This window comes from Oreochromis niloticus, linkage group LG3 (genome assembly GCF_001858045.2).
Source record: "Oreochromis niloticus isolate F11D_XX linkage group LG3, O_niloticus_UMD_NMBU, whole genome shotgun sequence".
Classification (NCBI taxonomy): domain Eukaryota; kingdom Metazoa; phylum Chordata; class Actinopteri; order Cichliformes; family Cichlidae; genus Oreochromis; species Oreochromis niloticus.
In genome coordinates, this window is record NC_031967.2 from 76,967,788 (window position 1) to 76,995,549 (window position 27,762).

Consider the following 27,762-nt stretch of genomic DNA (forward strand, 5'->3'; position numbering starts at 1 on the left):
TGGACATGTCTGCTGTAACTGCGTCACTCTGCTCCACGCTGATGTTTGTCCTGTTCGTCTCTGCAGGTCAGATTTAACTTTGACATAAAACAGGAAGTTTTGGCTGCAAAGTAAAAATAATTCCCTGAGACTTATTTTCATATTGTTTCAGTTTTTCAGTTTGTGATGAAACGAGAATCAAACTGCCGTCAGAAACAAAACGTTCTTCTGCTTCAGCGACTGAAACACAAACTGTTCATACATGACGACACATGAGAGCTTCTGATTTTGTTCTGTGGAGATCGTTCAACAACTGAACACTAAAACATTTTTCAATTTGCCGCGTTTGTTGTGACGCACTTATTTCTGCGCATCCTCAGTCCGACCTACCAAACGTGACTCTAACGCGACGTCCTCACGAGACACGGAAGAGTTTGAACTGCAGCTTTATCTTTATTTAAACCTTAAATGTAATCTGATGTGTTCAGGTTTAAACTCAGGTTCAGTTATTGAGTGAAAACACCAACAGACTCAGACATTTAGAACAAACTAAGAGTCAGATCAGCAGAAACAGAGAACACGGACATGTCTGCTGTAACTGCGTCACTCTGCTCCACGCTGATGTTTGTCCTGTTCGTCTCTGCAGGTGAGATTTAACTGTTAGAAACTAAACTGAGTTTATTTCTGAGATAAAGAGTCTCAGTCTGGTTTACATGCTGATAATATTTCTCTAACAATTAGTTTCTGATTCATTCAGTGTTGCGATCGACACAAAGCTGGGTGGAGTCTGTGTGTGTTGGTGCAGTTTGCAGCACAGAGACAAAGAAGTGTAATGTGTGTGTCAGTGTGATGTGTTGTAGTGTCAGGAGTCAGTATACAGCTACAAAGCTTTTTGTTCAGTGTATACAAACAGCTGTAGCTCCATAAAGGCAGCATGCAGAGACTCACAGTGTCTTATAATGAGAGGCTGCTTTCTCTCACACATTATGTTCACTTATTATCAGCACATGTTGTTGTTTGTGCAACAGAGTTATTGTAGTTTTGTATTTTCTCATTAGTTTTTATTCCATTTGGACTTTTTGTGTTTAGTTCAGTTTAGTTTCCAGATGATTTTCTTCTTTTTCAGGTTTGATTATTTATTGCTTGAAGAGTTTTTAATGGTTTTATTCTTTTTTCATTCTTACTGTTTGGAGGTTTGTGTCAGAGGCCAGATTTAGGAGCATCAGTACAGCTGTTCCAATAAAAGCAGTGACTCAGTCTGACAGACATCCAGAGTCTCAATGAACTCGTCCATCAACAACATTTGATCAAACTAACAGATTCTAAAACTAAAGATTTGTTTTTATTTGTTCACAAAATGGTTTCAGATGATGTTTTTCATCCATCTCAGTCTTTCTCATGAACTTTGTCTCCAAACCTCTCAGCCTGAGCTTCCCTCTGATCAACTCGTTCATAATCTCGTCCTTTCTGCTCTCAATGAAAATCTGAACATGTTCAGCTCGGCCTCCTGTCTTTGTGTCAGAGTCTCCAAAGCAAACATCACAGCAGCTCACTGCCATCTTTAAACCTTCCCTTTCACTCTTGCTGCTGTCCTTCTGTCACAAATCAGCCCTGATGAAGATGCTCGGGATCAGGTGAGGAGGAGGAGAAGACTCGCTGTGGTGACGCCTGAAGGGAGCAGCTGACACAAGAAGACACACAATCAAAGATCATCATCTAATAACAGAAGACAATCTTTTATTGTGTGTTTCTGATTGGCTGCTGTAGAAGTGAACAGATGCACTTTGACCTTTAACCTCTCTGCTCTGTGTTGTTTCCTCTTTCAGACCAGAAAAACATCACAGCTGAGTCTGGACAGGACGTCACTCTGACATGTCGAGCTCCAAACAACAACATCATCAGTTTAGAGTGGAGCAGAACTGACCTGACAGATAAATATGTGCTTTTGTATCGGAATGGTCAGTTTGTTCCAGACAGCCAGCATCCATCTTTTAAGAACCGGGTGGATCTGCAGGACAGACAGATGAAGGATGGAGACGTGTCTTTGATTCTGAAGGATGTGACGATTAATGACACTGGAACATACGAGTGTGGTGTCGTCCAGACAGGAACAGAGTATTTGAATCCCATCAACACCACCTACCTTCATGTTGTTCCTCCAGGTGAGTGAGTAGAGTTGAGTGTGTGTGTGATCAGAGGTGAAGCTGCTTCCTGGTTGTTGATGTTTGTTTCTAAAGATGTTGTTGATGAGACTTTGTAGAAAGCAGCTGGTCTGAGTGATGTGATCAGAGTGCAGTAGATAATGTCTGACAGCAGTTTGAAGAGGAAATGGATTCTGTTCTGTTCTTCACTCATCACCTACCTGACAGCTGACACCTCACACCTGTTTCTCACCTGCAGGTCAGACAGGAGGACAAGAGAAGGATGGAGGCAACAAAGATGGAGGAAAGGAAGACAAAGAGAAGGAGGAGGATGGATCTGTTGGACTGATAGTTGGTCTGTCAGTTCTTGTTGTGCTTCTTGTTGCTGGTGTTGTTGGTTTCCTGATCTACAGGAGATGTAATCTGAATCCTGCTGATCCACATGAAGCAGAGCATCTTCAGCCTGAATGTGAGTCAGATGAACAAACACAAAGATAAATAAATGATGGTGAACATCCAGCAGACGGCTGTAGAAAGCTGGATGTTCAGAGTCTGATGTTATTTCTCTGATGATCATCATGTTCAGACTCAGACCAACAGTGTGTGTCTGTGCTGTCTGTCAGTGACTCTGAACTACAGTTTATTCATCTTCAGGCTGTTCATGAGATTTACTGACACAAAGTCAAACTGTGTTACAAACACACATGAATTTCTGAGCTCTGATCTCAGAGTCAGTGAGTGTTTTTGTGTTGGAGCTTCAGCTGTTTGTAAGAACTTGTTCTGTGAGAGATGAACAACACAGACCTGAGATCAGCTGTTACACACACTGAATGAAGTGACAACACAAACGCTGTGTGATGATCTGAGTGTAGATGAAGGTCTGTGGATTATAGACGATCAATAATCTGCCTGATTGTGTTCAGGATCATTGATCAGTTACAAATGAATGAGCTGTGACTCAGTTTGGATGTAGAAATGTTGTCTCAGTCAAACTGAGCTCTTTCATGTTTCTATGAACTTTGTGTGTGTTGAATGCAGCAGGAAGAAAAACAAAGTGTGTGTAACAACCCTCTCTGTAACTGATGCTGCTTATTTTACACTCAGCAGGTTTCATCATCTTTTCATTAAATACAGCTGAGAGTGTTTTACAGTCACAGTGTTATGATTGTTATGAAGCTACAGATTTATGGAGCTGCACACTCAGAGATTTCTGTCTGATCCTGATACTCTGAAACTTTTATTGAACTTTTGTTACAGAACAAATATAAATAATGTTCAGCTCCATATTTACATGTGTTCAGCATACGTTACCATGGTGATTTAATCAGGTTTGTGAGAGAAAGACTCTGACTGTTTGCCCGACACAGCTCACTAACTCATCACTCTGGCTTGTAGTTTCTGACACTTTGCATGTTTAGCATGAGGCTAAAATTCCTCTTCAATGCGTCACCTGTTCATTAAATCCAACATGACTAAAAACTCAAATGTCAAAGGAATGAACAAAATATTTAAAGTCAATCATTCTGATCATGATTGTACTTTGACCTTTAACCTCTCTGCTCTGTGTTGTTTCCTCTTTCAGTCCAGAAAACCATCCCAGCAGAGTCTGGACAGGACGTCACTCTGACATGTCGAGCTCCAAACAGCGAGTCAGAGAAAATGAGCGAACAGCTCCATCAACTTGATTATTGATCCAGAGAGTTAGTTTCCTGCTTGGCTTCTCAGTGTCCTTGTCTAGTCTCGTCTACTTTTCTACTTTTCTACTCTTTCCCTGGAACTCTCTCACAGTCTGTTCTCTAAAACCTAAAAGAGGAATTATGAATTTGATCAACTTGTCCCTGAATGCAATTGACACCCTCTTCTCAACAAGAAGCCTGGGCTCGGGTGAGCCTGAGTGTCCTGGAGGGACATTCCCTGCCGGTACATGATGGACGGGTGGAGGAACTGGAGGGTCGTGTGCCTGGCGGGACTGTCAATCGAGGACATTGAAGACATCTACCTGTTCAGAACCATGATAACAGGGTTCTTGCTGATCGGAGCTGACTTGGCCCTGGCTTGTCGAAGATTAAAGAAAGTGGAGTCGGCTGTTCAAAACCCCACAAGGCTGCCCACTGTGACTAAAACTTCTCAAAATGGGCTCATTGAACACAGCACGGATCTTGGAGACGCTCGAGGCTGTCGTGAGCACTCAGACTAAGATCTTTGAGTGCAAAATTGATACCATCTCGGAGAAGCTCACAGCTCTCCAATTGAGAGACCAGTCACAGACTGTTGTACCAAGTGTGAAATTGACATGCAGTTGCTCGCACTAAAGGAAAACCACCATTATTTCGGCGCCAGCTGTGGCCTCAAGGCTGGAGCTGAACATAACAAATTCTCACCCTGATTACAGACTGTGTTTCGACTGTTCCTTGTTCCTCGTTGCTTGTCATGTGGTTTATGCTGTTGTGATGTAAATATGTGTGCTCTCTGTGCAGAGGAGTTTTTTTGTTATCTCTTCGTGGTACAGAGTGAAAATGATGAATTAACGGTGTGAGTTTTATTTCGCAGCGCCACATGTTTGTGATTGAGACTTAATTGAAGGAGGATCACACTGGGAAAAAAAAGGGATTGGCCAGCCCTTGTGTAACATATGTGTTAAATACCTGTGAATTTCACCCAAAACACCTTCTTTTGGATTAAATATGTCATTTTGCATCTCACTCTCCTATCTGTGGGATCTGGGTCTGTGTGCGTTCGTGTGTGTGTGCGCTGCGTTGTGACGTAGGCGCGTGCATGTGTGCCCCGGTCACAGCTCCTTTCAGCATAGCCGGAGGTAAGTCACTGCCACGTTGCTCTCTGCTAATTAAAGTTTGTTCAGAGCCCAAGCTGCAATGTAAATATAGCCGAACCGCAGCGTTTTTGTTTGTCATTAAGAGATTAATTCAGGGTAAGTTTTGTGGAGGGCGGAGTTCGCTAATATATGTTTTTAATGAGTTTTAGCCGAGAACGCAGCTGAAATGCTAGCATGCTAAGTTAGCCTGATCGCTAGCAGCTTGTGAGCGTACTCGCGGCAGTCTTTTTTTAACAGCGTGCACTCTTTTTTTCCTTCGTCAGGAGAGGTGTACTGGCAGACACATGACACACATGCAGATCACATCCATATTTCTGTGTTGCAGGTATGGAGATGTTCTTATGTTTTGGAGATGCAGTCTTTCATTAATTGTTTTTATGGTACAGTGTTGTATTGCCTGTTGCATGGCGGTTATTAATGTGATTGTACTGAAGTGTAGTGTTTGAATTATAAGCATTAGAATATTGAGTCCTGGTTATTGAATTGTATTTATCTGACTGTTTATTTGTTTTTGAATTATTTTGTTTATTGTTCTTATAAGTTGTTTTTGATGATTTTTCAGTGACATTATTTATTTTGTGCTTTTTGTTTTTGAGAGCTTAAGTTAATGTTTTAAAACAATTTGTTGTATTTGATTTATTATATTATTGCAGTGTTAATGAAGCTGCAGGCACAGCTCCTTTCAGCATGGCCGGAGGAGAGGTGCACTGGCAGACACATGACACACACGCAGATCACATCCATATTTCTGTGTTACAGATGTACAGTAAAGAGCCAAAGACCCAGTACTGTCTCCTGCCTCTTACTTTCACGCCAGAACACAACGCAACGACAGCAGGCGTAACACTTGAACGGGTTACACTTGGATTTTATTTACTTGGATTTACGTAAGCATCTTACGTATATTTAACACAATTACCTCAGGCTTTAAAGATCTGTACGAAATTCAACAACTTAATTTGTTCTCGTTGAGATGACACAATACAATCTAGTCAGAGTGTTCAGTTACTGAACTCATGGAATTCAGCAATAAGACCGCATAAGATTTCAAACTGCAGGAAAATACCAGGAGTTATAAGAGGCAGACAACGACACACACACCACATGCATGCCATTGCTATTTATTGTGGATTAACCTGTCAAGGACAAGAACAAAAGAATCATGCATTAAATGCAGGAAATCATAGCTTTCCTGCATTTCCTAGATTGTTGGCACGCTGGTTAGTGCTGTTGCTCCACAGTAAGAAGATCCTGGGTTCAAGTCCACAGTCTGGCTAGTTTGCAGTGGTTTCTCTCTGGGTATTCTGGTTTCCTGCCACAATTAAAAGTCATGCAGTTATTAGAGCTAGGTTAATTGATGATTCTAAATTACCCGTGAATGTAAGTGTAAATGGTTGCTTGTTTTTATGTGATAGACTTGTGAGCTGTCCAGGGTGTACCCCGCATAGTAACCTATCAGTTAAGGGTTATTTCCCAGCCCTCTTGCAACCAGGATAAAGATAGGAGGATGGTAGTTGTTGTAGACCCATTCAATTTTTATGGTAACCGGGATCTAGACTTTGTTGAACAGTGTGTAATATGAAGACAACATGTAGTATTTAAGTGACCAAGTAGTATTTGGATAAGAGTTATTAAATAGTGTTGCAATAAAATGACAGAATCGTGAAGGATTAAAATATTCCAAGAGCTCAACTTACTTCATCTGAACATGTTTCAATCGTGTTTTATGAACACAAAATGCACAGGTTTACTGAATATGAGAAAGTTGTGTTGATTTAACTCAGTTGTTTAAGTGTCTGACAAAGCAAAACATCAGGTGTTTCATCAGATTCGAGGTGTTACCTCCTTTGACAGTATCACAGTATCAGCTTAAAGCACTTGTTGCAGGCTGCTGAGTTTGCATCTTTTGCTGTGAAGTACAGCCAGACTTTTGACCGCTTCTTGGGCATTTTTAATCACCGAAATAAAGCACCGAAATGTGCGCTGTTTTTCGGTCTGGTTACTACCGTTTATGTCAGAACCGGTGCTGTCATGGCACCGGATACCAGTACCCATCCCTAGTCAGCAGTACGATTTACTCTTTACTGTCTGAGTTTCGTTGACCTTTCATGACCTTTGAGTACTGCTGGTCTCTTTGTGTGAACACTTTTCACTGGAACTGGAAATCTGAGTTTGTATGAAGTTCTGTAGATTACAGATAATCACAAGTCCGACTCAGGATCCGGTGATCAGGTACAGCTGAATGATGTACTCAGAGTTTATTTGTTTGTTTGTTAATAACACAAAGTTACAAATGTTAAATAGCTGCTTGTTTTGAATTTTTGGCCTTGTATGTGTGTTTGTGCTTCACAGAATCTGTGAGCTGCAAATGTTTGTATGAAGGACAGAAAAAAAAGGTCAGTGTGTGAGTGTCTCTGTGTTTGAACAATAAACTACTGGATAATTTGATCCTGTTGTTTCATGAATGAGTCTCAGTCGCTCGTTACTTTGGTTTAAATTATTTATTCTTTAATTTGTGTTGTTGGCAGAGAAGCTACATCATGTGAACTTCATCATCATGTCACATGTCATCACAGATTCAAAAGATGTAATATTTGTGTGTTTGTTATTAACGATCGTGCCCCCAGAGGCCAAAACAGTGCCAGCAAATTGAAACTGAAAAAAAAACTGTAAGCAAAATAAAAAAGATGTAAGCATGAAAACTTTTTTTCTGTTTTAATGTCAATATTTACAGTGTCAATTAATCTTTTTTCATGATCAATATATTTATTTCAATTGCAATATTATTTTTCAGTTTCATTTTAAGGTGGCATCGTTTTAACCCCAGCAAAACAAAACAAAAATGACAGAAAGTCTGATGTTTCCATCCTCAGTATTGGAAACATGTTAAACTGCATTTCCTATAAAATAATATAGAATCATAATAATCATGGGAATTTATTGATCTAAATTCTGTTCTAGATTGAGTGGCAAAAAAAAAAAGAAGAGCTGCTGTTTGTTTGTGCAAGTGCAAGAAATACACATAACACGCTATCCATCCTTCTGCTAATGTTTAATATACTGAAATTAATTCTAATTAATGAAATTAATGCCCTAATAAATTCAAAGAACTGAAGATAAACCGGCCACAGAAAGCACTTTGTCACCTCTGCTGTGATGTAAACTGTCGTGGTCCCTCAGACCTCGTCATGTGATCTGACATTTACTGTTTGATTTTGTTTGTTGTCAGGCAATCAAAATATTCATCATTGTAAAAACTTTGTCATGAAGCATTTTTGATGAGCTACATTCCTCTTAAGTTTTGGTTTGGTTATTTATTTGTTTTCCATCCTTGTTCTTATTGATTTGACCATCACAGCACTATGAACTGTGGGTAATCCCTCAGGTCCACAGAGATGAGGAGTTATAGAAAATGTGAATAAGGACTCAGAGTGTGTGCAGAGAGCCGTCATGCACTTGATAACAGGACAGCCCTGAGCCCTCAGAGGCCGACACAAAGCTGTGACTGTTTATCTGCACGTCTCAAACACTCCTCCATTTGTCTGCAGGCTGAGTGACCTGACTGAGCTCAGGGCACCTGGCTGCAGCCACAGGGGGAGCGCCATATTGCAACTTCCACACTAACCGGAAACACGTCACTTCAGTTAAATCGACTTTGACAGTGAAAACTAAATTGTGTATTTGTAACTATTGATGCTGCTGATAAATAAATTTGGTTCTAAGTGTTTTTAACACTCTGGGTTTGTTAAAAAAAATCACCATCCCTTCAGCTTGTTCGTGGCCAAAAGTGTCCATGTGTTATGTTTTTGTTTCTTTGCTACTTTTTCTTTACATATATCATATCACAAATCACATACAAGGAGACAGGAGGAAGCAGAACTGAAAACAATAACAAAACAATTGTTATTGTTAGATTGTTAATATTAGATTGTTAATATCAACAATCTAATATCAATCCTAGATATTAGGGTGCAGGAATGACAGGTGCAGAGGCCATGCACAGAACTTGACTGCATGCAGAGGTGGAGCCCCTTACCCTACCCAAGTTAAATAAATGTAAGTGTTTGAAAAAAATGTACCTCTAAAATACTTTTATTGCACCATGTTCATTCACTCATGAGCTGCTGTAACATGAATCAACAGGCTGATTTGGCACCTCAGCATGCAGTCAAGTTCTATAGAGTTTTACTGATAACCTACTAATTTTATTCAGTTGTGTTGCAGCAGGGAAACATGGAAAAGTTTTGGGACACCGGCCCTCGAGTTTGACACCCGTGCTCTTAGTGCTTCTTAGTCTTCTGGGTGTTGATCCCGCTCAGTCTGAAGGTGTGTTTGCCAGGTCAGATGGCCCAGGATGTGAGTGGGCGTTAAGGCGTCTGGGAAGGGATCTCAAAACTGGATTATAGATGGCAGACAGTTGGTGTCGTAAACCGCCGCCTCTGTTCAAAGATGGTCGCTCACTGTGGACATAGACTGACCTCAGGAATTCACATGATAGGGTGGGGCCAGGTTTCACAATGAGCTCACCCGAAACCCTGGCTGGTTGTGACCCACACTTTCACACCTTGGCTCAGGCGATTAGATTTTTCATCAGGGTGTCCTTTTGTCCCTCTTTGGCGGGATACTCCCACTGGGTTTAAATCTGGGACTCTCGGCCATTTGAAGCTTCTCGGATGAGAGCAACTTAAAGAAGTCCAGACGCTTTTCTTTGCAAGCTCGTTTGACTACGATGACCTGGATGACTGAGAACCTTCACAGACATGTTCCATGATGTTGTCATTCTTTTTGCTCAAAGAGCCGATTCCGAGAACTCACGACCGCGGTGCGCTTCCCCAGATGTGATCCAATTTGCGCTCAGAGGTGTTATTCCGAGCAAGCCCCTCCAGAAATAATCCAGTTTGCACTCAGAGGTCTTATTCTGAGTGTTCACTGCAGCCGTAAGCTTCGCCAAGATCTTGTCCGTGCTGCACTCAATGAGCCCATTTTGAGAAACTCACGCCTCGTCCCATCGTTTCAATCCCAGCGGGCAGCCTTGTGCGGGTTTGATCCGCTGGTTCTGCTTCCTTAATTCTCCAATAAGGGCCAAGCCAGCTCCGATCAGCAAGAAACCTGTTATCATGGTTCCAAATAGGTAGATATCTTCAGCGCTCAGGCTCACCCGAGCCCAAACCTCTCGTTGAGAAGGGGTGTCAATTGCATTTAGGGACCACTTGATCCAATCCATAATTCCTCTTTTAGGTTTTAGAGAACAGACTGTGGTACTTAATATAATTTATCTTATTCAAAATCATGCATAATGATGATCCAGAGACACTTTTTTTATCTTTCACAGTCCTGCAGCCAGCCTCACTCACACAGACACCAATCTGCCAAGGATGAGCTGGATCATCCGTGAACCTTCCCTTAGTTATGATGCAATAAGCTCAGGCTGCAGCAGACATCCAATGATGAACTCAGCTCTTTCACTTCCCTCATGCTTCCAGCACACTCATCATAGTTTCAACATAATCACGATGGGCATGAACATCGTGGTAATTTGGGGCTTTTAATGATTTCTTTGAACTGCAGTTTTTTCAGGGTGGAATGATTGTACCGCATAGGTCTTTAATGCCTTTAAATAAATAAATATAAATAAATAAATAATTTTTTATTTATATAGCACCTTTCTAGACAGAATCACAAAGTGCTGCACATAAGATTAAAAGTCATAAAAAGATTTAAAAAGAGAAAATAAAACAGGCAAATAATTAACCAAAAGCAATTTTAAAAAGGTAAGTTTTGAGTTGTTTTTTAAAAACAGCTACTGAGTCCACAGTTCTTAATGCTTGGGGGAGAGAGTTCCACAGTCTCGGGGCCACATTGGCAAAAGCTCTGTCACCCTTAGTCCTCCTCTTAGTATTTTTTATAGCAAGTAAGCCCTGATCAGATGACCTCAAAGACCTGCTAGGGACATAGGGCTGTAGCAGATCAAAGATGTAGGCAGGTGCCAGTCCGTGCACAGCTCTGTAGGTCAAGACCAGGATCTTAAAATCAACTCTAAATTTAACAGGAAGCCAGTGTAACTGAGATAACAATGGTGTCACATGCGAGTACTTGGAGGATTTGGTCAAAAGCCTTGCTGCAGCATTTTGCACAACCTGCAGACGATCCAGAGAACCTTTGCTTAGACACATAAACAGCGAATTACAATAATCCAACCGTGACGAAATAAATGCATGTATAGCAATCTCCAGTTCAGAACGAGATAAAATCGGGCTTAGCCTAGCCACATTTCTTAAATGATAAAAACAAGACCGAACCAGAGAATTGACATGCCCATCCAATGTGAGACTCGAGTCAAAGGTGACACCTAGATTCCTGATAGAGGATTTAACATAGAGTGAGAGAGGACCAAGGGCTTTCACTATCTGCGATAGAAATCTATCAGGGGCGCATACGAGGACTTCGGTTTTCCCCTCGTTGAGTTGGAGGAAATTTGCAGCCATCCAACGTTTGATCAAATCTAAGCAGTCATTCAGCCGCTGAAGCTTAGATAAATCCTCAGGCATAAAAGAAACGTACAACTGAATATCATCAGCATAACAATGATAAGAAATATCCTCAAAAGAGCCCATTATATGCTGGAGGGGAAGAAGATAGATTAAAAACAATAAAGGCCCCAAAACTGACCCTTGAGGGACACCATAAGTAAGGGAGGTAGAGGATGACCTAAAATCGGAAACTGCCACAGAAAAGGATCGGTGATGGAGATAAGAGGAGAACCAATCTAAAGCAGTTCCAGATACACCAACCCAATTTTTCAGTCTTTCAATGAGGATGTGATGGTCAACTGTGTCGAAAGCTGATGTGAGGTCCAACATGAGTAGAACAGAGCATTTTCCTGCATCATTATTCATCAAGATGTCACTTGAGACCCTAAGAAGGGCTGTCTCCGTGGAGTGAAATTGACGAAAACCGAACTGAAACTTATCATAAAGGTTATGTTTATCTAGAGCTGCCCTAAGTTGCTTAGCCACAACCTTTTCTAGAAGCTTAGCAATTAACGGTAATTTAGAAATAGGTCGGTAGCTGCTCCAAAAAGAGGGGTCAAGTTGAGGTTTTTTTAAAAGTGGGAGAATAGCAGCATTTTTACAATAAACTGGAACTATACCAGACGTCAGTGAAGAGTTGATTAAAGTGAGCACACATGAACCAATAGACTGGAAAGCATTTTTGAATAATGATGCAGGTATAATGTCAAGTAAGCAGGAGGATGCTTTCACTGAATTCACTAATTTCACTAGCTCAGGTAGTGAAACTGGAGAGAAAGTATCCAAGACAATGGGCCGGGATGGGGTAGAGATTGAGATAGCAGGTGCTGAGTATGTAAAACTCATTCTCACATTATGAATTTTTGCCAGCAGAAAAGAGAGAAAATTTTCACAGTCCTCATTTGATGAAATAGGGGCCGCAGGTAGAACAGGAGTAACAATGTCACTAATGGTGTTGAATAGCACCTTAGGATTGCCTCTGCTCTTTGTAACCAAGTGTGAGAAATGGGCAGCCCTCGCATCTATGATCGCATTATTAAAAGAAGCTAAAAGGTCCTTAAGATAGAGGAGGTGAACATTTAGATGAGTTTTCCTCCACCTGCGCTCTGCTTTACGACAATCACGCTTTAGACAGTGAATACTGTCATTTAGCCAAGGAGGAGATTTAGAGGCAGAAACACTCCTCGTCTTAACCGGACAGATTTCGTCTAAAATAGAACGGCAATAATTATTAAAAAGACTAGTTAAGAAATCAACATCATTTTGAGGAGATAGCTGTAAGTTAAAAGCATCCACAAATTTCTCCGCTGTGGAGGAGTTTAAGATGCGAGACTTAACCATCCGTCTGACGGGGGACAAAGGCTCATTAAAAGACAGGTTAAAAACAATAACATAATGATCAGAAATAAAAATGTCCTTAGAGCAAATAAGATCAATATTTAAACCCAAAGTAAAAACAAGGTCCAGTGTGTGTCCTTTGCTGTGTGTAGGACCGGACACATGCTGAGCAAAATGAAAAGAATCCATAATGTTCATAAAGTCTCTGGCGAACGGGTCGGAGTCATCATCAACGTGAATGTTGAAGTCCCCAACTATAAGCACCCTAGACAGCTTCATAGTAGCGGATAAGAAGTCGCTGAGCTCCGACAAAAATAACCTGTTATATCCAGGTGGGCGATACAACACAGCACAGAAAAAAGGATCCTTTTTACCAGTTTCGAGCAGCTGCAGCTCAAACGAGCGAAAAAATCCAGTTTTCACGGAGCGGCAGGAGAAACGGTCCTGGAAAGCCACGGCAAGCCCGCCACCCCGACCAGACAACCGAGGCTGGGTTATAAAACTATAGCCATCCGGGCAGAGTTCAATAAGTGACGAATAGTCTACATCCCGCTGCCAGGTCTCAGTCAGGAATAAAAGATCGAGTTTTTTAGATAATATAAAATCATTCAACAAGAATGATTTATTAGAGAGAGATCGAGCGTTAAAAAGCGCCATATTCAGTGAGCTAGAAGCCTCATTATTTGCAGAGGCTCGAGTTAAGGGACGTAAATACACAGGGTTCGAGCCGTCACGCTCGTAGAATCCACTCACCGAGGGAAGAAAAAGCCAGCCCGAAGAAGAGTCTGGATAAACCCTCCTAAGGTGGCACGGTCTCAAAGAGCCGGGCCCAGCGTATCCAAACAGGGCCGTGGAAAACAAGTTACCCACCATGGAGCTTTTCTGGTCACAGGAGACAACACATGCTCGACGTTGCTTACCAGCCCAACCACGCCGCCAGTACATCCTAAGCTTCACCTGAATACCTCCTCTTCTCCCTCTCCTTCTCCGTGGTCTAGAGGGACCACTGAAAACGCCTGACGAGGATCCAGCTAATGGAGGAGGAAGGAAAGTGCCAGAGGACGACGAGACATTGTGTGGCATCATAGAAGATCGGATGGATAGCAAAGCCAGGCGATCATACACCAGGGCAGCAAATACATCATTAAAACTGAGTGAGAACAGTAGAGCAGAAAAAAACAACGCAGCAGTAGTAGAGCGCAACACACTGCAACCGGCAGCGGCAGAGCCAAACACAGGCGCCATCATACCGGAAGTTGAAAGTTAAAAAACAAGACCACATTCAGATAAAAGTGTAAATGATCCGTCAATCAAGAATAATGTTGGATCAGAGTTTCAATGTTTATATCTTTTATTCGATGTACACGTGGTTTGGTTATTTGCCTTTTGCTTGAAAGTACACCGAGAGAGGACTTTTTCATTAGTCATCTAAATAGTATATTTTTTTAATATTAATGTCATTTTTTCATCTAATTGAATTCAACCTATTTGTGTATGATTGTCAGTCCGAAGAGTGAGAGAGGGGAAAGAGGAGAACGTGAGGAGCAAGTACAAGGTCAGGAAGAACAGAAATAGTGACATACAAAACAGTTAAACTTAAAAAGTTTAACTGATCATGGCCATTGATCAGTGTTCTTTGATCAGTGGGTTTTGGTCAGTGGTTGTTGATCAATGGTCATGGGAATTTGCATAATTATGATTAAGGAACTGACCTCACAGCCCATTGTTCCTTCACTGGGCTGGTTTCAGTCATTATGCAAATGTACTGTTTATAAGGTTTGGGGAAACCTGCAGTCAGCTGAGACTGAAGAAGTCACTTGGATGAGTGACGAAACGTTTCTCCCACAAAACGCTACGTCCAGATGAACAGATTCAACTTTTGGAGATTCCAACATAACATTATCATTGATTGGGGAGATTAAAATTAATGATATATTTTTATGTGGTTCAGCCACAACTCTATTAAAACCTCAGCCAGTAATAGGTAGGCCAACTTTTGAACCATCTAGTTGTCTGTATGCTGCTGCAGTACATACATCACATTTGCACACTATCAGAAAGTGCCAAACGGTGCCCTGGTGGAGTGAGGAGCTGTAAAGAGAAGCAGAGTGCTCTGTTTATATTCTAAAAATGTTTTAAGCTTGTTCCAAAGATTCTGTACTGCAGCTTTATATGGTTCCCAAAAGCACACATACACTTATCAGTGTTTCTCAAACTTTTTACAGTGTGAGAAAATGTCAAGCTCTCAAGTGCCACTATGAAAGCATGAAACTCATAAATCTTACAACACAGAATTCCAATCTGTAAGTACGATATGTTCTTCATCTGTATGTACAAGACGTAATAATTACCTTAAACATTTCACCAGAAACCATGACTGTAGTTCTGTTGTCTTCTCCAGTCAAGCTGGTCTGAAGCTTCAGTATCAGCAGTATTTCCAAAACTGCTCAGTGATGTTCTGACTTTTCTCTGTCTAAACTTTGTCTAAAATAAAATAATTTTTGTTCAGGAGCTTTCAAAACATGATTTTCTTTTAAGTCAACATTATAATGAGAAAACATAGAACTGCATCTCCACTGAATGGAGGCTGTAAATTAAATAAATGAATGCATAAATGAATAAATGTTTCCCTGTCAAGTAGTCTTGGGGAGAAGAAAGTTCAAACACTTCCTCCACCCTGAGACTCTTTTTGTGGCAGCAATGTTTCCAGTTTTAAAAGACTTTGACCTGTTAATCTTCACCAGGTAGTGACAAAGAGTTAACATCCACCTTCTTTTTCTTTTGTGGCCTATTTCTGGCTTTCTCAAGTGGAAAACCTCATGAGAGCAGGACCTAGATGCACACGTTGATAGATATAAAAAATAGCAAGTGGATGAAACTAACCCTGGCCATAAATGGGTCCCCGAAGACCAGGTGAACATTAAGAGTTTAAACATTTTAGGATGGGATTGATGATCTGAAGTAGATCAACAACAGTCTCACAGAGAAAGAGTGAAGAGAAAAGAGCGGGTGGTGGTGTTGCGAAAGTTTACAACTTCTGCTTTTTCCAAGTGTGAAAAATCAAAATAACGTGACTGTTGCCTCCTTTCAGTTCCCACTTTACTGCTGAGCTGCACAGGATACGGAGGTCAGTAACTTTCTTCTGTCAAACTTTGAAACTCACAAATTTCAAGGCAACAGAAGGACTGTATGAATATAATGACACTTTAACAGTGCAGCGCTGCTCCAGCTTTAATGCAGCTCAAAGATGTCACTCCTCTCATTTCATGAGAAAAGCAGGATAACGGCTCCATAGCTTTCAGGGGAAATTCCCCACAATCACACAATCATCTATGAGTAAACACTGGTGACAGTGGGGAAAGAAGACTCCTTTATAACATTAAGAAACCTGCAACAGAACCAGGCTCAGGGAGGGACGGCCATCTGCAGTGACCAGCTGGGGGGTGAGGGAAACACTGAGGGGGATGAATGACATGTAAGAGAGAAAATGTAAACTTTTTAAAACAGCAGTTGTGTGTCTGTGTGTGTGTGTTTGTGAATGTATTAGAAAAGGATAATAAAAAGGTTATTTCTAATTAAACTGGTGCTTTTGTGACATTACAGGGCGGTGACGACGGGAGCTGGAAGCTGCATGCCCGTTGACTTTAATTCATTGTATTTGCATTTGTTTAACACACAATAAACAATAAAAGTGAGACTTATAAATGCTTCAGCTCCACATGAGGCAGACGTACTGGAGCAAGACTCTCTGAGAGAGTCAGGTGCTTCTCTACACAACAACCGGTCTGCACTGAGAAGCCTTTAGACTGACAGTTCAAAATCTCAGCATAGGGATTCACCAAACCAGGAAACGTATAATCAGTAAAGAAATTTCAAGCAGGCTCTCGCTTTGATCAGTGAGAATGAGGCTGACTTTAACCTGATCCCTGTGAAACAGCTCCTCCTCTCCCAAAGTCAGCCAATGGTGAGAAGCCAGAAGCTCTCGACTGCCTGAATTTCAGCTAATGCCCAAAACCCTTGGCTGACGGTTTGAGATATGAGGTGGGGCTCCTCCTTGAGGTGGCCCTACCCCTAACATTTACCAATTCGATACGGCCGATTAGAAACACGGCCAAATTTATTGCCCTGAGGTGTTACGGGTTAGAGGTGCGGATAGAGCCCAAATGAACAGCGCAATAAAATGTGCAAAGAGGCACAGAAAAGAAGATCAGACACCAGCGAGGGAGGATAAGAAAGACAGACGCAACAACGTTGTCATCCCCTATGTAGCCGGTGTATCAGAGAAACTCAGGAGAGTTTTCTCCAAGCACGATATCCCAGCAACACACTGTAGAAATGTTTAGCTTATTTTAGAGTTTAGATATGTAGGAATGTTTAGTTTGCTTTAGAGTTTAGAAATGTGTTAAGATAGAATGTAGAATTATGGTAGAGACACTGACACTGCCCTGGATATAAATAAAGGCTTGACTGTGTCATGAACTTAGGAGAAGATCTTAGGAGACCCTCCCCAGTTGAACTGTGAAAGTAAGACAAAGAGGAGTTATTGCTGAGTGGAAATTCCCCAGAGGATACCTGTGTGGGGGTCTCAACATTTGTAACTTTATAACTGTGGTCTGGAAGGGAGATGGAGTTTTATGGCCGGCAGGGAGTCACGTACGCAGAGACACACACAGTGTTTAAGCTGTTACACTCACACATTCACATGCACACTCACTCATGTGCACTCACACATACACACAGGTACGCACATACATTCACTCTCGTGCACACACAGGCACTCACGTGCTCGTGCACATAGACACAGACACAGAGTTTCCAGCACACTGTGGGGGATTTATGATGGGGTCGCCTCTATAAAGCTGGCTGGAACTAACAAAGGGGTGAAGATTGTTTCAGAGGGACACCGGCCTCGTCTTCCCTTCTAGAAGTGCATGCTTAAATGAAGATGAATAAAGATGAATAAAGATTTTGTAAAAATGACTACTGGGTCCGGTGCCATTTCTGGATCCCTCGACGAATCAAAGAACCGGGGCGAAACTGATTTCGTAACAACACTCAGACAGAAACTGGTTCACCCGAAAGACAAAACTCCTAAACGCAAACTGAACAATGTGGTGTATGCTGTACAGTGCAGCGAGGAATGCCCGGACCTCTACATTGGAGAGACCAAACAGTCACTTCACAAGCGCATGGCACAACATAGAAGAGCCACCTCCACAGGACAAGACTCAGCAGTTCATCTGCATCTTAAGGATAAAGGTCACTCTTTCGAGGATGCCAACGTTCACATTTTGGACAGAGAGGACAGATGGTTTGAAAGAGGAGTGAAAGAAGCCATTTACGTCCACTGTGAGCGACCATCTTTGAACAGAGGCGGTGGTTTACGACACCAACTGTCTGCCATCTATAATCCAGTTTTGAGATCCCTTCTCAGACGCCTTAACGCCCACTCACATCCTGGGCCATCTGACCTCAGGAATTCACATGACAAGGTGGGGCCAGGTTTCACAATGAGCTCACCCGAAACCCTGGCTGATTAGGTCCCACACCCGCTTTCACACATTGGCTCACGTGATTAGGTAGAGGATCATCAGGGGGTCCTTTGTCCCTCTTTGGGGGGGAAACTCCCACTGGGTTTAAATCTGGGACTCTCTGCCATTTGACCTTAGAACTGAAGAAGCTTCTCGGATGAGAGGTGAAACGTCTTCAAGCAACTTAAAGAAGTCCAGACGCTTTTCTTTGCAAGCTCCTTTGACTACAATGACCTGGATGACTGAGAACCTTCACAGACACAATAAAATAGCCTGAAAATTCATTCGAGAAACCAGATGAGAAAAAATAAGAACGTTTTTTTCCTTTACATGACCATGAGATCCTATAACCTCTCCATGTTCAGTCAGACAGCTGTCAGATGCTACAGGGCGTCTGCAGTGACACCCAAGAGGTGGCAGATGCGTATATGTAGAGTGCAGAGACCTGATGAAGAAACTCTGGAGGAGCAATGAAATTCCTCCACAGTCTGGGGTTATGCATTTAATCACAGAGCTAGTGAGCTCTGTTTTTACCAGCTTAAAGCCAGTGAAGTTTTTGGGCCATTAGTGACAAGGATCACATTAACTGCATCTGATTGGGCAGTTCTGAGTCTAATCGTCACCTCCAAGCTGCACAGAAGCCTGCAAGAGACACGTCAGCAGGCAGACATCAGGATGAGAAATCCACTTACACAGACTCACTATCCCTCTGTGAAAGAGGAAGATCAACATCAGCCTTTAAATCTAGTTAAAAGAGTTACAACCTTTGGCCCTGGGAAATAGAAGTACTGCCTTCTGCAAATGGTACTGCAGAGTCTCCATCAGATTACAGACGACAGCACTAACACAGACGAGTTCATCAGCAGCTCTGTTTCATACGGTACTCTGAATCCCTACACAGGATTGGTTAAAAATGCTGAGCGAAAAAGCCACAAAATTTAAAGAACTGTTCAGACGGAGCCAAAATTCAGTAGAGATAGTTCTGATTGGGAAAGCTCAGACATGTTAAACGAAGCACTGCCTCTCAGCACCCCCGTGCCCCCCAAATCAAATCAAATCAAATCAAATCACCTTTATTGTCACGTCACATGTGCAGGTACACTGGTACAGTACATGCGAGTGAAATTCTTGTGTGCAAGCTTCACAAGCAACAGAGTTGTGCAAAATACAATAACGTGCAACAAGCAAAATATAAAAATGGTTAATCTAAAAAGTAATAAATATATGTACCATATATAAAGGTATATACATTACTGAATGTGTGTACTAAATATGTTTTTCTACGTGTGTGTGTGTGTGTGTGTGTGTGTGAGTGTGTATATACATGTTTTACAAATGAAATAGAGTAAACAATAAAATAAGATATATATATCTTATTTTTATATCTTATATCTAGGCACTATCTCAGGCTCCTTCCCCACCAGAGATGTGACATGCCTTGTCCCAGTCACTAGTCTCTGTAGCGAGGGATTGGTCCACCAGGGTCCTCACCCCTTGGCTGCCGCCCAGCACACATTGCACCCAAACCCTACTGCACCTACTGTGGGTGGTGGGCCCATGTAACCTTTTCAGGTTGTGCCCAGCCGTGGACTAAGGGCCGGCCACCACCTACTTCATCACTGACAAGAGAAATATTTCACTTCATATTTTTTAGAAAACATCAATTTCTCCTCCTCCTTAATGTAAAGCATTAAAGTCTTCCTCTTTTAAGATATCTGACATACTGTGGTTACAGTGCCCCTCCTGGTAGTTCATCTCAGTGCATATTTGACAGAGCGTAAACATTTCCCTGATTTAGTTTTAGATGGTAAAGCAGGAAAATATAAGCCTCTAAGGGGGAAATGCGACAGCTTCAGTAAAGCCAAAGTAGTTTTTTGGGATCTTTAAAATCATGAAAAATAATTTCAGGATGAGCAAAAGGACAGATACTGCTGACGTAGTGATATATAGCCTCTGTCAGTGCGCCCCAGGGTGGCTGTGGCTACAACGTAGCTTGCCATCACCAGTGTGTGAATGTGTGTGTGAATGGGTGAATGACTGGATATGTAAAGCGCTTTGGGGTCCTTAGGGACCAGAAAAGCGCTATATAAATACAGGCCATTTACCATTTTACCATATAGCATTTGTGTAGCACTGCTGCTATTTTTGTATTGCAGCAGTGCTACACAAATACATTCTTTAAAAATCATACATGTGATTTCCTGAATTGTTGCTTAAATGCTGTCTATCACAGTGGGAATGCATCTACTCCATGATTTCTAACTGGGAGAACTTGCAAAATTGCAGGGAGTTCAAATACTAATGTTCCTCACTAGTCTCACTTTTACTGTGGTTATTTTTTTTCCTGTTAAACAAACACAAATAAAATGAATTAAAGCCTTCCAACGGGACATGCAGCCTCCAGCTCCAGTTCCTCCCAGTGTTCCTGGAGGCCAAGGTAATGCCAGAGTAAGAATCTGGTTAGATACGATATTACTAAGATTTTCCGGGCCGAGTACAATAACCTGAATTTTATCTTCATTTGGAAGCAGAAAATTAGAGGTCATCCAGGTCTTTATGTCTTTAAGGCGTGTGTGTTATCTGGCCAACATGAACTAACATGAGTGAGTTGTTAAATCTTTAAATGACATTTGTAGAATTTGCCCACTTCCTCTCACCCACCAGTGAAAGCAGAGGGGAGGGAGAGAATCCTGTGCATACACAGAAATGAAGAGCTGGCAGAAAATGGACCCTGGAACAAATGCTCATCCTCTGAAAACTATGAGGTCTGCAAATTTTTTCACTGTCAGCAGCAGTAATTTGCACTGAACCAAATAATCCTAAAAATGTTTTTAAACCTTAAACCTATGAAGGCCAAAACGTGCTGGTCAAGCAACATAGGAAAATTATTTTTCAGTATCAAATCAGGCCACCAGGGGGCGGAGCGGTCTCAGAAGTTCAGTCGTGAGTAATATCCAACCTCTCTTCTTCCTCACAGCTCGTCTGATTGTGAGTCCCAACAGATCTAATTTCTCTGAGGGAGATGTTGTGACTGTAATCTGTGAGGAGGACCGATCTGATTGAACTGTGAGGAGAAACACGAGCAAACTGCAGAGGACTGAGTGTGGAGATGGGTGGGGACAACCAACTGGTCAATTATGTTTGATCAGTGTGCTGGTGCCTCACGACACTGGAGTTTACTGGTGTGAGTCCAGTAACGGTGTCATCAGTAACCTGGTTAATATCACAGTCACTGGTAAGCTGATCACTCTGACTTTACTTCTTATTTCATCCACAAATTGAGCTGAACAGCTGAGATTCTCTGTGCTGTTCTTCACTCATCACCTGCCTGACTGACAGAGTAATGAAGGAGTGTACTTCCCTCCCTGGGTGCTTCTTAATGTGTGAGGATATTCTCCATTACTGAGGGAAGACTGGTTTCCTTATTTAGATCTAAGGTCTGGATTATCTTGCATGTCTTGTGGCTCCCAAATGGCTCTTAATTTATTATCATCTGTAGCCTCATACTTTAGCTTTACTTGGCAAATGTGAGTGCTTTGTGTGTTGATAAACCCTTTTGCATGTAGTGTTTTTATGAAAAGCCTTTTAATTGCCTAATTTTGTGCTTTTGTTCTATTACAAAAGCAGGGCTTCTTACTGTTGTTTAATATTTTAATCAAACCTTAATAATTAATCAAACCTGCACTGTAAACAAATCCACAGAACAGAAACAAACTAAACTCAGCAGCCAAACAGTTTGTCCTCAGTGCAGGTTGACATTCAGAAAAATCAAATCCCTCAGCTTGGATGGGCTGATGTGGTTTCTCCTTAGTCTCCGCCCTGTTTTTGAGAAGACTCTCCGAAGGAACAGATGTTTCCACAATGCACAGTCTCCCCTCCATCACCTTCAACAGGTATGGAAAGACTGTGGCCTCGGCCTGCCACCAGCTTCGTGGGCCTTCTCCATGTTGGATGAGGAGCTCCTCAAGATAACATTTCATCTCCATCATAACATCAGCTGTAGTATTTCTCTTTGCAGCATCTCCTGTAGCTCTTTCATCAAAGAGGCTCCACACAGCAGATGTTTGTGGCTCCTCCTTCACTTGGCCCTGTGATGGTGGAGCTGGGTGGGAGTGCACTTTGCTGCTGCGGCAGTTATTCTCTGAAGTGCCTCATCAACAGCTCTGTTGTCACTGAATGCAAGCTTTTTAAACCTACCATCCAGTAATGCAGTTTCTGAGAGGACGGTGTTGAACTCCACACAGAAATTTTGGGTCCATGAACAAAGAGCTGCAACCACTTCCTTTACTTTCTGCACAGTTACTGTCAGTTGGTGTTGGGCTGTGACTCACTGAAGACCTTTGCAAAGCAGGAGCACTTTGGAGGCTGTGACATAGCTGAAGGAGAGAAAAGTGCAACTTTTAGAATTTGTTATTATTATTATTATTATTATTATTATTATTATGCGTCGTATAGCTTTTTGCAATTTAGTTTTGTCAATCATATATGTTGTTTTTGCTTTTAGTGACTGAATAGTAGTAGAAAAAAAAAAAACATCCTAGTTACCTGTCTGCATTTATCTCCACAGTCACCTCCTATGGTTGCAGGATGGTGCAACCATTCCTCTTGACTTAACGTATCAACAGGTGCATTGATCAGGGCCAGGGTAGAGATGAAGACATAGTTTGTTTCAAGAATGTGTTTCAACATATAAAATGTTGGGTTCCACCTGGTGGCACATTCTTGTTTAGGCCTCAACTCCGTCTGGCGCTGTGTGGACTTCAGCCTCTCTGCAGCTACTGTGCTTCTGTGGACAAACTTCAAAATTACCCTGTCCACGGTTGTTTTCACCACCTTCATTAGGTTTAATGTATGAGTCAGACATGGGTGGTGGGTCCACTTAGAATTTTTATGGCTTTGGAGATGTTTGCAGCATTATCACTCACACAGCACTTTGTCCTGTACTTGCCTCTCTTAATAGCTCCTCTACCAAGATTTCTGCAGTGTGTCTGTCAGTGATGTGAAAGCAGTCCAGCAGGCAAAATGTCATCTTATAATTTTCAATAAAGTGACAAGTGATAGACATGAAAGAGCAGGTGGTTGTAGAGATCCAGCGGTCAGTTGTCAGGCACACTGGTGGAGTTTTTTTCACCCTGTCTTGCCATAATTCACATTCTGTGTCATATAGTTTTGGGATCATTGCTATGGACAGTGGGTTTTGACTGTCCCACATACACTGGTAGAGTGTACGTGGGATTTAAGGCTTGGACAAAACTTTTAAAACTTTTGTCCTCCACAATGGAAAAAGGCTGGAAATCAGTGACAATCATTTTAGCCAGCTCCTCATCAATGCTGTGCTGTTTGGCTGGGGTCATCTGCTTTGGTATAAACTGACTTATTTTGATTTTTGTTGCAGTTAGATGGGTTATACTTGCACTACTAGTAGCTGCTGCAGCAGTTGTTGATGGTTTAGGACCAGACACTCCAGGGTCAGTAGATGTTGACCCAACTTGCCCTCTCTCCTCCAACTGCACTGTGGGATGGACAGTCTGTGCAGGTTTGTGGTGGAACCTGCTCTTACAGTTATTTTTATTTTACAGTGAATACACTCTGCTCTGCTATTCCCAATATCTTTCACCTGCAGCTAGATGCTGCTTTGTTTACAGGTGTCAGTCATATTTATGTGTTTTTGTGTCGCACTCGCACTCTCCTCCACACTGCTGTCTACCATCTCACAGGTACTGATGATCCTGAAATATTGATACTTCCATACCAGTGTCTCATGTTGCAGGATCAATTCCCATATGAAAATATCAATATCTAATTTGATTAGATTTGTGTTTAATTGTAAATAAGAAATACAGACAACAGTAAAATTGGCAATTATCGGGATAGTCAGTAATACCATGTTAATAGGAACTACAGACACAATCTGGACTTTGTTCACAGATCGTAACTGCATTTACGTTCAGCACAGAAATTATTCTGTGTGTGATGTATGTGAGACCACAGTTAAATACTGTGGCAACATAACAAGACTCATTTAAAAACGTTTGCAGCCGGCTCTCACTCTTCTGTTTCACTACAAAACAAAAGCATCGGCTAATTTGTGCATGACACATCACGAGTCACTGCAGACACAGATTCCTGTGTCATCCACTTCCAGTAGTGCACAGCCAGGATCTTGGAGGTCTGCAGGAGATGAGCGCATCTGGGTGACAACCCGTCTCTCTGTCTACTGTCAAAACAAAAACATATAAGCAGACATTGATGCTTTATGTGTGTCAGTGTGATGTGTTGTAGTGTCAGGAGTCAGTATACAGCTACAAAGCTTTTTGTTCAGTGTATACAAACAGCTGTAGCTCCATAAAGGCAGCATGCAGAGACTCACAGTGTCTTATAATGAGAGGCTGCTTTCTCTCACACATCATGTTCACTTATTATCAGCACATGTTGTTGTTCTGTGGAAGCTGCAGGAACTGTGGAGTCTTTCGAAAATTATCTGGTGCTGATATTGAAGCATTTCTGAGAACTCCAGAGCGACAAAACATTTTATTAAAGCATTTAATATTAAAAATGAGCTCCTTAGTTATCAGACACCGTTCATATAGAACCTACTTTTAAAACTGTCAGTGAAAAATAAGGTTTGACACAAGTGACTCTGATTGGCTGCTGCAGAAATGAGCAGTTGTACTTTGACCTTTAACCTCTCTGCTCTGTGTTGTTTCCTCTTTTAGGCCCCAAAACTATCACAGCTGAGTCTGGACAGGACGTCACTCTGACATGTCGAGCTCCAAACAACAACGTCACAGTTGTACAGTGGAGCAGAGCTGAGCTGGGAGACAAATATGTGTTTTTGTACCGTGATGAGCAGTTTGATCCAGAAGGCCAGCATCCATCTTTTAAGAACCGGGTGGATCTGCAGGACAGACAGATGAAGGATGGAGACGTGTCTTTGATTCTGAAGGATGTGATGGTTAATGACACTGGAACATACGAGTGTCACATTGCTCAGAGAAAACCAGACCAAGAGAGACTCCGTTTGGAGTTCATCAACAGCACCTACCTTCATGTCCCTCCAGGTGAGTGAGTAGAGTTGAGTGTGTGTGTGATCAGAGGTGAAGCTGCTTCCTGGTTGTTGATGTTTGTTTCTAAAGATGTTGTTGATGAGACTTTGTAGAAAGCAGCTGGTCTGAGTGATGTGATCAGAGTGCAGTAGATAATGTCTGACAGCAGTTTGAAGAGGAAATGGATTCTGTTCTGTTCTTCACTCATCACCTACCTGACAGCTGACACCTCACACCTGTTTCTCACCTGCAGGTCACACAGGAGGACAGAGTGCAACTGGATCTGTTGGTCTGACAGTTTCTGCTCTGTTTCTTGTTGCTGGTGTTGGTGTTTTTTGATCTACAGACAATCACGCCCTTTTTTCCTCAAAGATTTGTTTGTCAGCTGAACGCGTTGATTGAAATGATTTCACTCTATTTGTATTACAGATGACTGAACAATACCAAGCTCAGGACAACATCTGAGTTTAGATTTGATGACTCGTTTTACATGTCATAGCCTTTAAACGTTCATCCAAGTCCACGAGTGAGTTAATCAAATGTAGGATAATAGAAAAAGAGCATAGATTTATTAGCTGTCGTTACATTAAAAAGTAAAAGGAAGGTAATAATTTTCCAAGAAAAATTTACTATTATTATTGTTTTCAATTCTGCGTTTGCTTCTGTCCTGCTAAATTCTTTAAATAAAAGTTCCTGCAGTTAAAGTCTAATTGTGGACGTTACATTCTTATTCCTTTGTGAAACAGTATCGTAGCCTTTAAACACTCATCCAAGTCCACGAGTGACTGAATGAAATGTAGGATAATAGAAAAAGAGTTTTTAGTTCTATTCAGACATTTGAAGAAATGCAGACATTTATTAGCTGTCATTACATTATGAAGTAACAGGAAAGTAATAGTTTATCAAGAGAAATTTACTGGAAAACCAGCAACAAACAGCTGGTATAATAGAGCTGCCACATACATTGGATACAGCTAGATATAGTCTTCTGTTTGTATTTAAATACAGCTGTTAGAAAAGTGTCACAGAGACAAAATCATGTGTGTGAACTCATTTTTCACACCTGTCTCAACACAACAGGTCACGGCCTTCTCTTTTAAAAGATCCACTTTAAATGTGTTTTAAATGTACGCGATCCAAAAGGAATTTAATATTTCATCTTTAGTTTGTCAGTTAGCATCAGGTCAGATGGATGATGCTGGGTGAGATGGAGCAGACAGAGACTGTCATCACAGCTGAGAGGAAGCAAAAGTCCCAACATCGAGGCTTAAAAGTGATGTAGAGAGCTAAAGCTAAAGCTCTGCTTTCTTTGTACACTTCTGCTAACAGTAACTAATGAGAAATGTAGTGAAAATTGTCCAGTTTTGTCCTTTTATATTCTAACAAATGTGAAGTATAAGATAAGATCATCTTTATTAGTCCCACATGTGGGAAATTTGTTTTGTTACAGCAGAAAGTTACATAGCAAAAATTAGAGAACACTGGAGTAGAATAAGAATAAGATACTGTACACAACTGTACCGGATAGAATAGAAAACAATAATGGGATAAAAATAGAAAACAAATTCTATATACAACTGAGTGCAAATACAACTTTGTCAGAAAGAGTATTACACTTAGTCCTATTGCACATGTGTGGGTTTGATCAGCTGCAAAGTCTTTGTTGTGGAGTCTGACAGCAGAGCGGAGGAAAGACCTGTGAAATCCCTCCGTCCCACATCATGGCCACTGAAGGAGCTGCTCTGAAGTGCTCTGAAGTTTTGTGTTGATAAATACAGCTCAGATCATACTGAGCGGATAGTTGATTATGACTGATACTAAAGTATGTGTGTGAGAGAGTTTGGACGCTCTGATATCTGAACGAGTCTTTAAATATGTGATTGAATAAAAATAAATTGAGTAAATTGTGATTGACAAACAGTTTTAAAGAGAAAGTGTGTTTGAAATAAAAGGGATTAAATCTATAATGAACGTGTTGATGACGTTTAAATGTGATGGAATTTCTGTGTTAAGAAGTGATGGCAATAAAAAAAAACCTTTGGCTTAGTTAACAGGGGGTGAAAGGTCAGAGATGGAGAGAACACCAGGCTGGGGCTGAATATCAGTGAATTATATGCTAATCTGATTGAATGACAGGACAGAGCATAACCTGAAGCTCGCAGGGTGATGCTCTGGGTCTCCTGCCTCTGTGAGATCAGCAGGTCAAAGATTCAATACCAAAACTTCAGCGTTCCAGCAGCGACGCTGAGGGCAGTGAGCGCTGCCCCCAGCTGTGCACTCAGCTCTTTCTCTACTCGTCTTCATCGTTGCCATGTTGGATTATAAAGAAAAAATTTAGGAACTGGTTGTATTCATAATATTTAA

At 41.5% G+C, this 27,762-nt stretch overlaps 1 protein-coding gene and 1 long non-coding RNA gene across 3 annotated transcripts; one reads left to right on the plus strand and one right to left on the minus strand.

Moving 5' to 3' along the window:
- Positions 1-371: 371 nt before the first annotated feature.
- Positions 372-4,817, plus strand: LOC109199278 (selection and upkeep of intraepithelial T-cells protein 7-like). The gene is made up of 4 exons (XM_019354577.2): positions 372-625; positions 1,806-2,141; positions 2,380-2,589; positions 3,703-4,817. The coding sequence occupies exons 1-4, from the start codon at positions 565-567 to the stop codon at positions 3,810-3,812; spliced, it is 717 nt and encodes a 238-aa protein (XP_019210122.1). The 5' UTR covers positions 372-564; the 3' UTR covers positions 3,813-4,817.
- On the minus strand, positions 1,372-3,694 carry LOC112843865 (uncharacterized). 2 transcript variants are annotated; one of them, XR_003216406.1, is made up of 2 exons: positions 3,666-3,694; positions 1,372-1,660 (listed from the first exon to the last, which is right to left on the minus strand). It is a non-coding gene; the product is annotated as an uncharacterized LOC112843865 (long non-coding RNA). The 2 variants fall into 2 exon arrangements; XR_003216405.1 differs by lacking the exon at positions 3,666-3,694 and adding an exon at positions 1,776-1,912.
- Positions 4,818-27,762: the final 22,945 nt, after the last annotated feature.

Bases quoted from the DNA above. Each gene is read 5' to 3' on its own strand.
- LOC109199278 (XM_019354577.2), top strand. From the start codon at position 565: ATGTCTGCTGTAACTGCGTCACTCTGCTCCACGCTGATGTTTGTCCTG. The intron at 2,142-2,379 runs GTGAGTGAGTAG...TCTCACCTGCAG, and splicing joins CCTTCATGTTGTTCCTCCAG to GTCAGACAGGAGGACAAGAG. The intron at 2,590-3,702 runs GTGAGTCAGATG...TTCCTCTTTCAG, and splicing joins AGAGCATCTTCAGCCTGAAT to TCCAGAAAACCATCCCAGCA.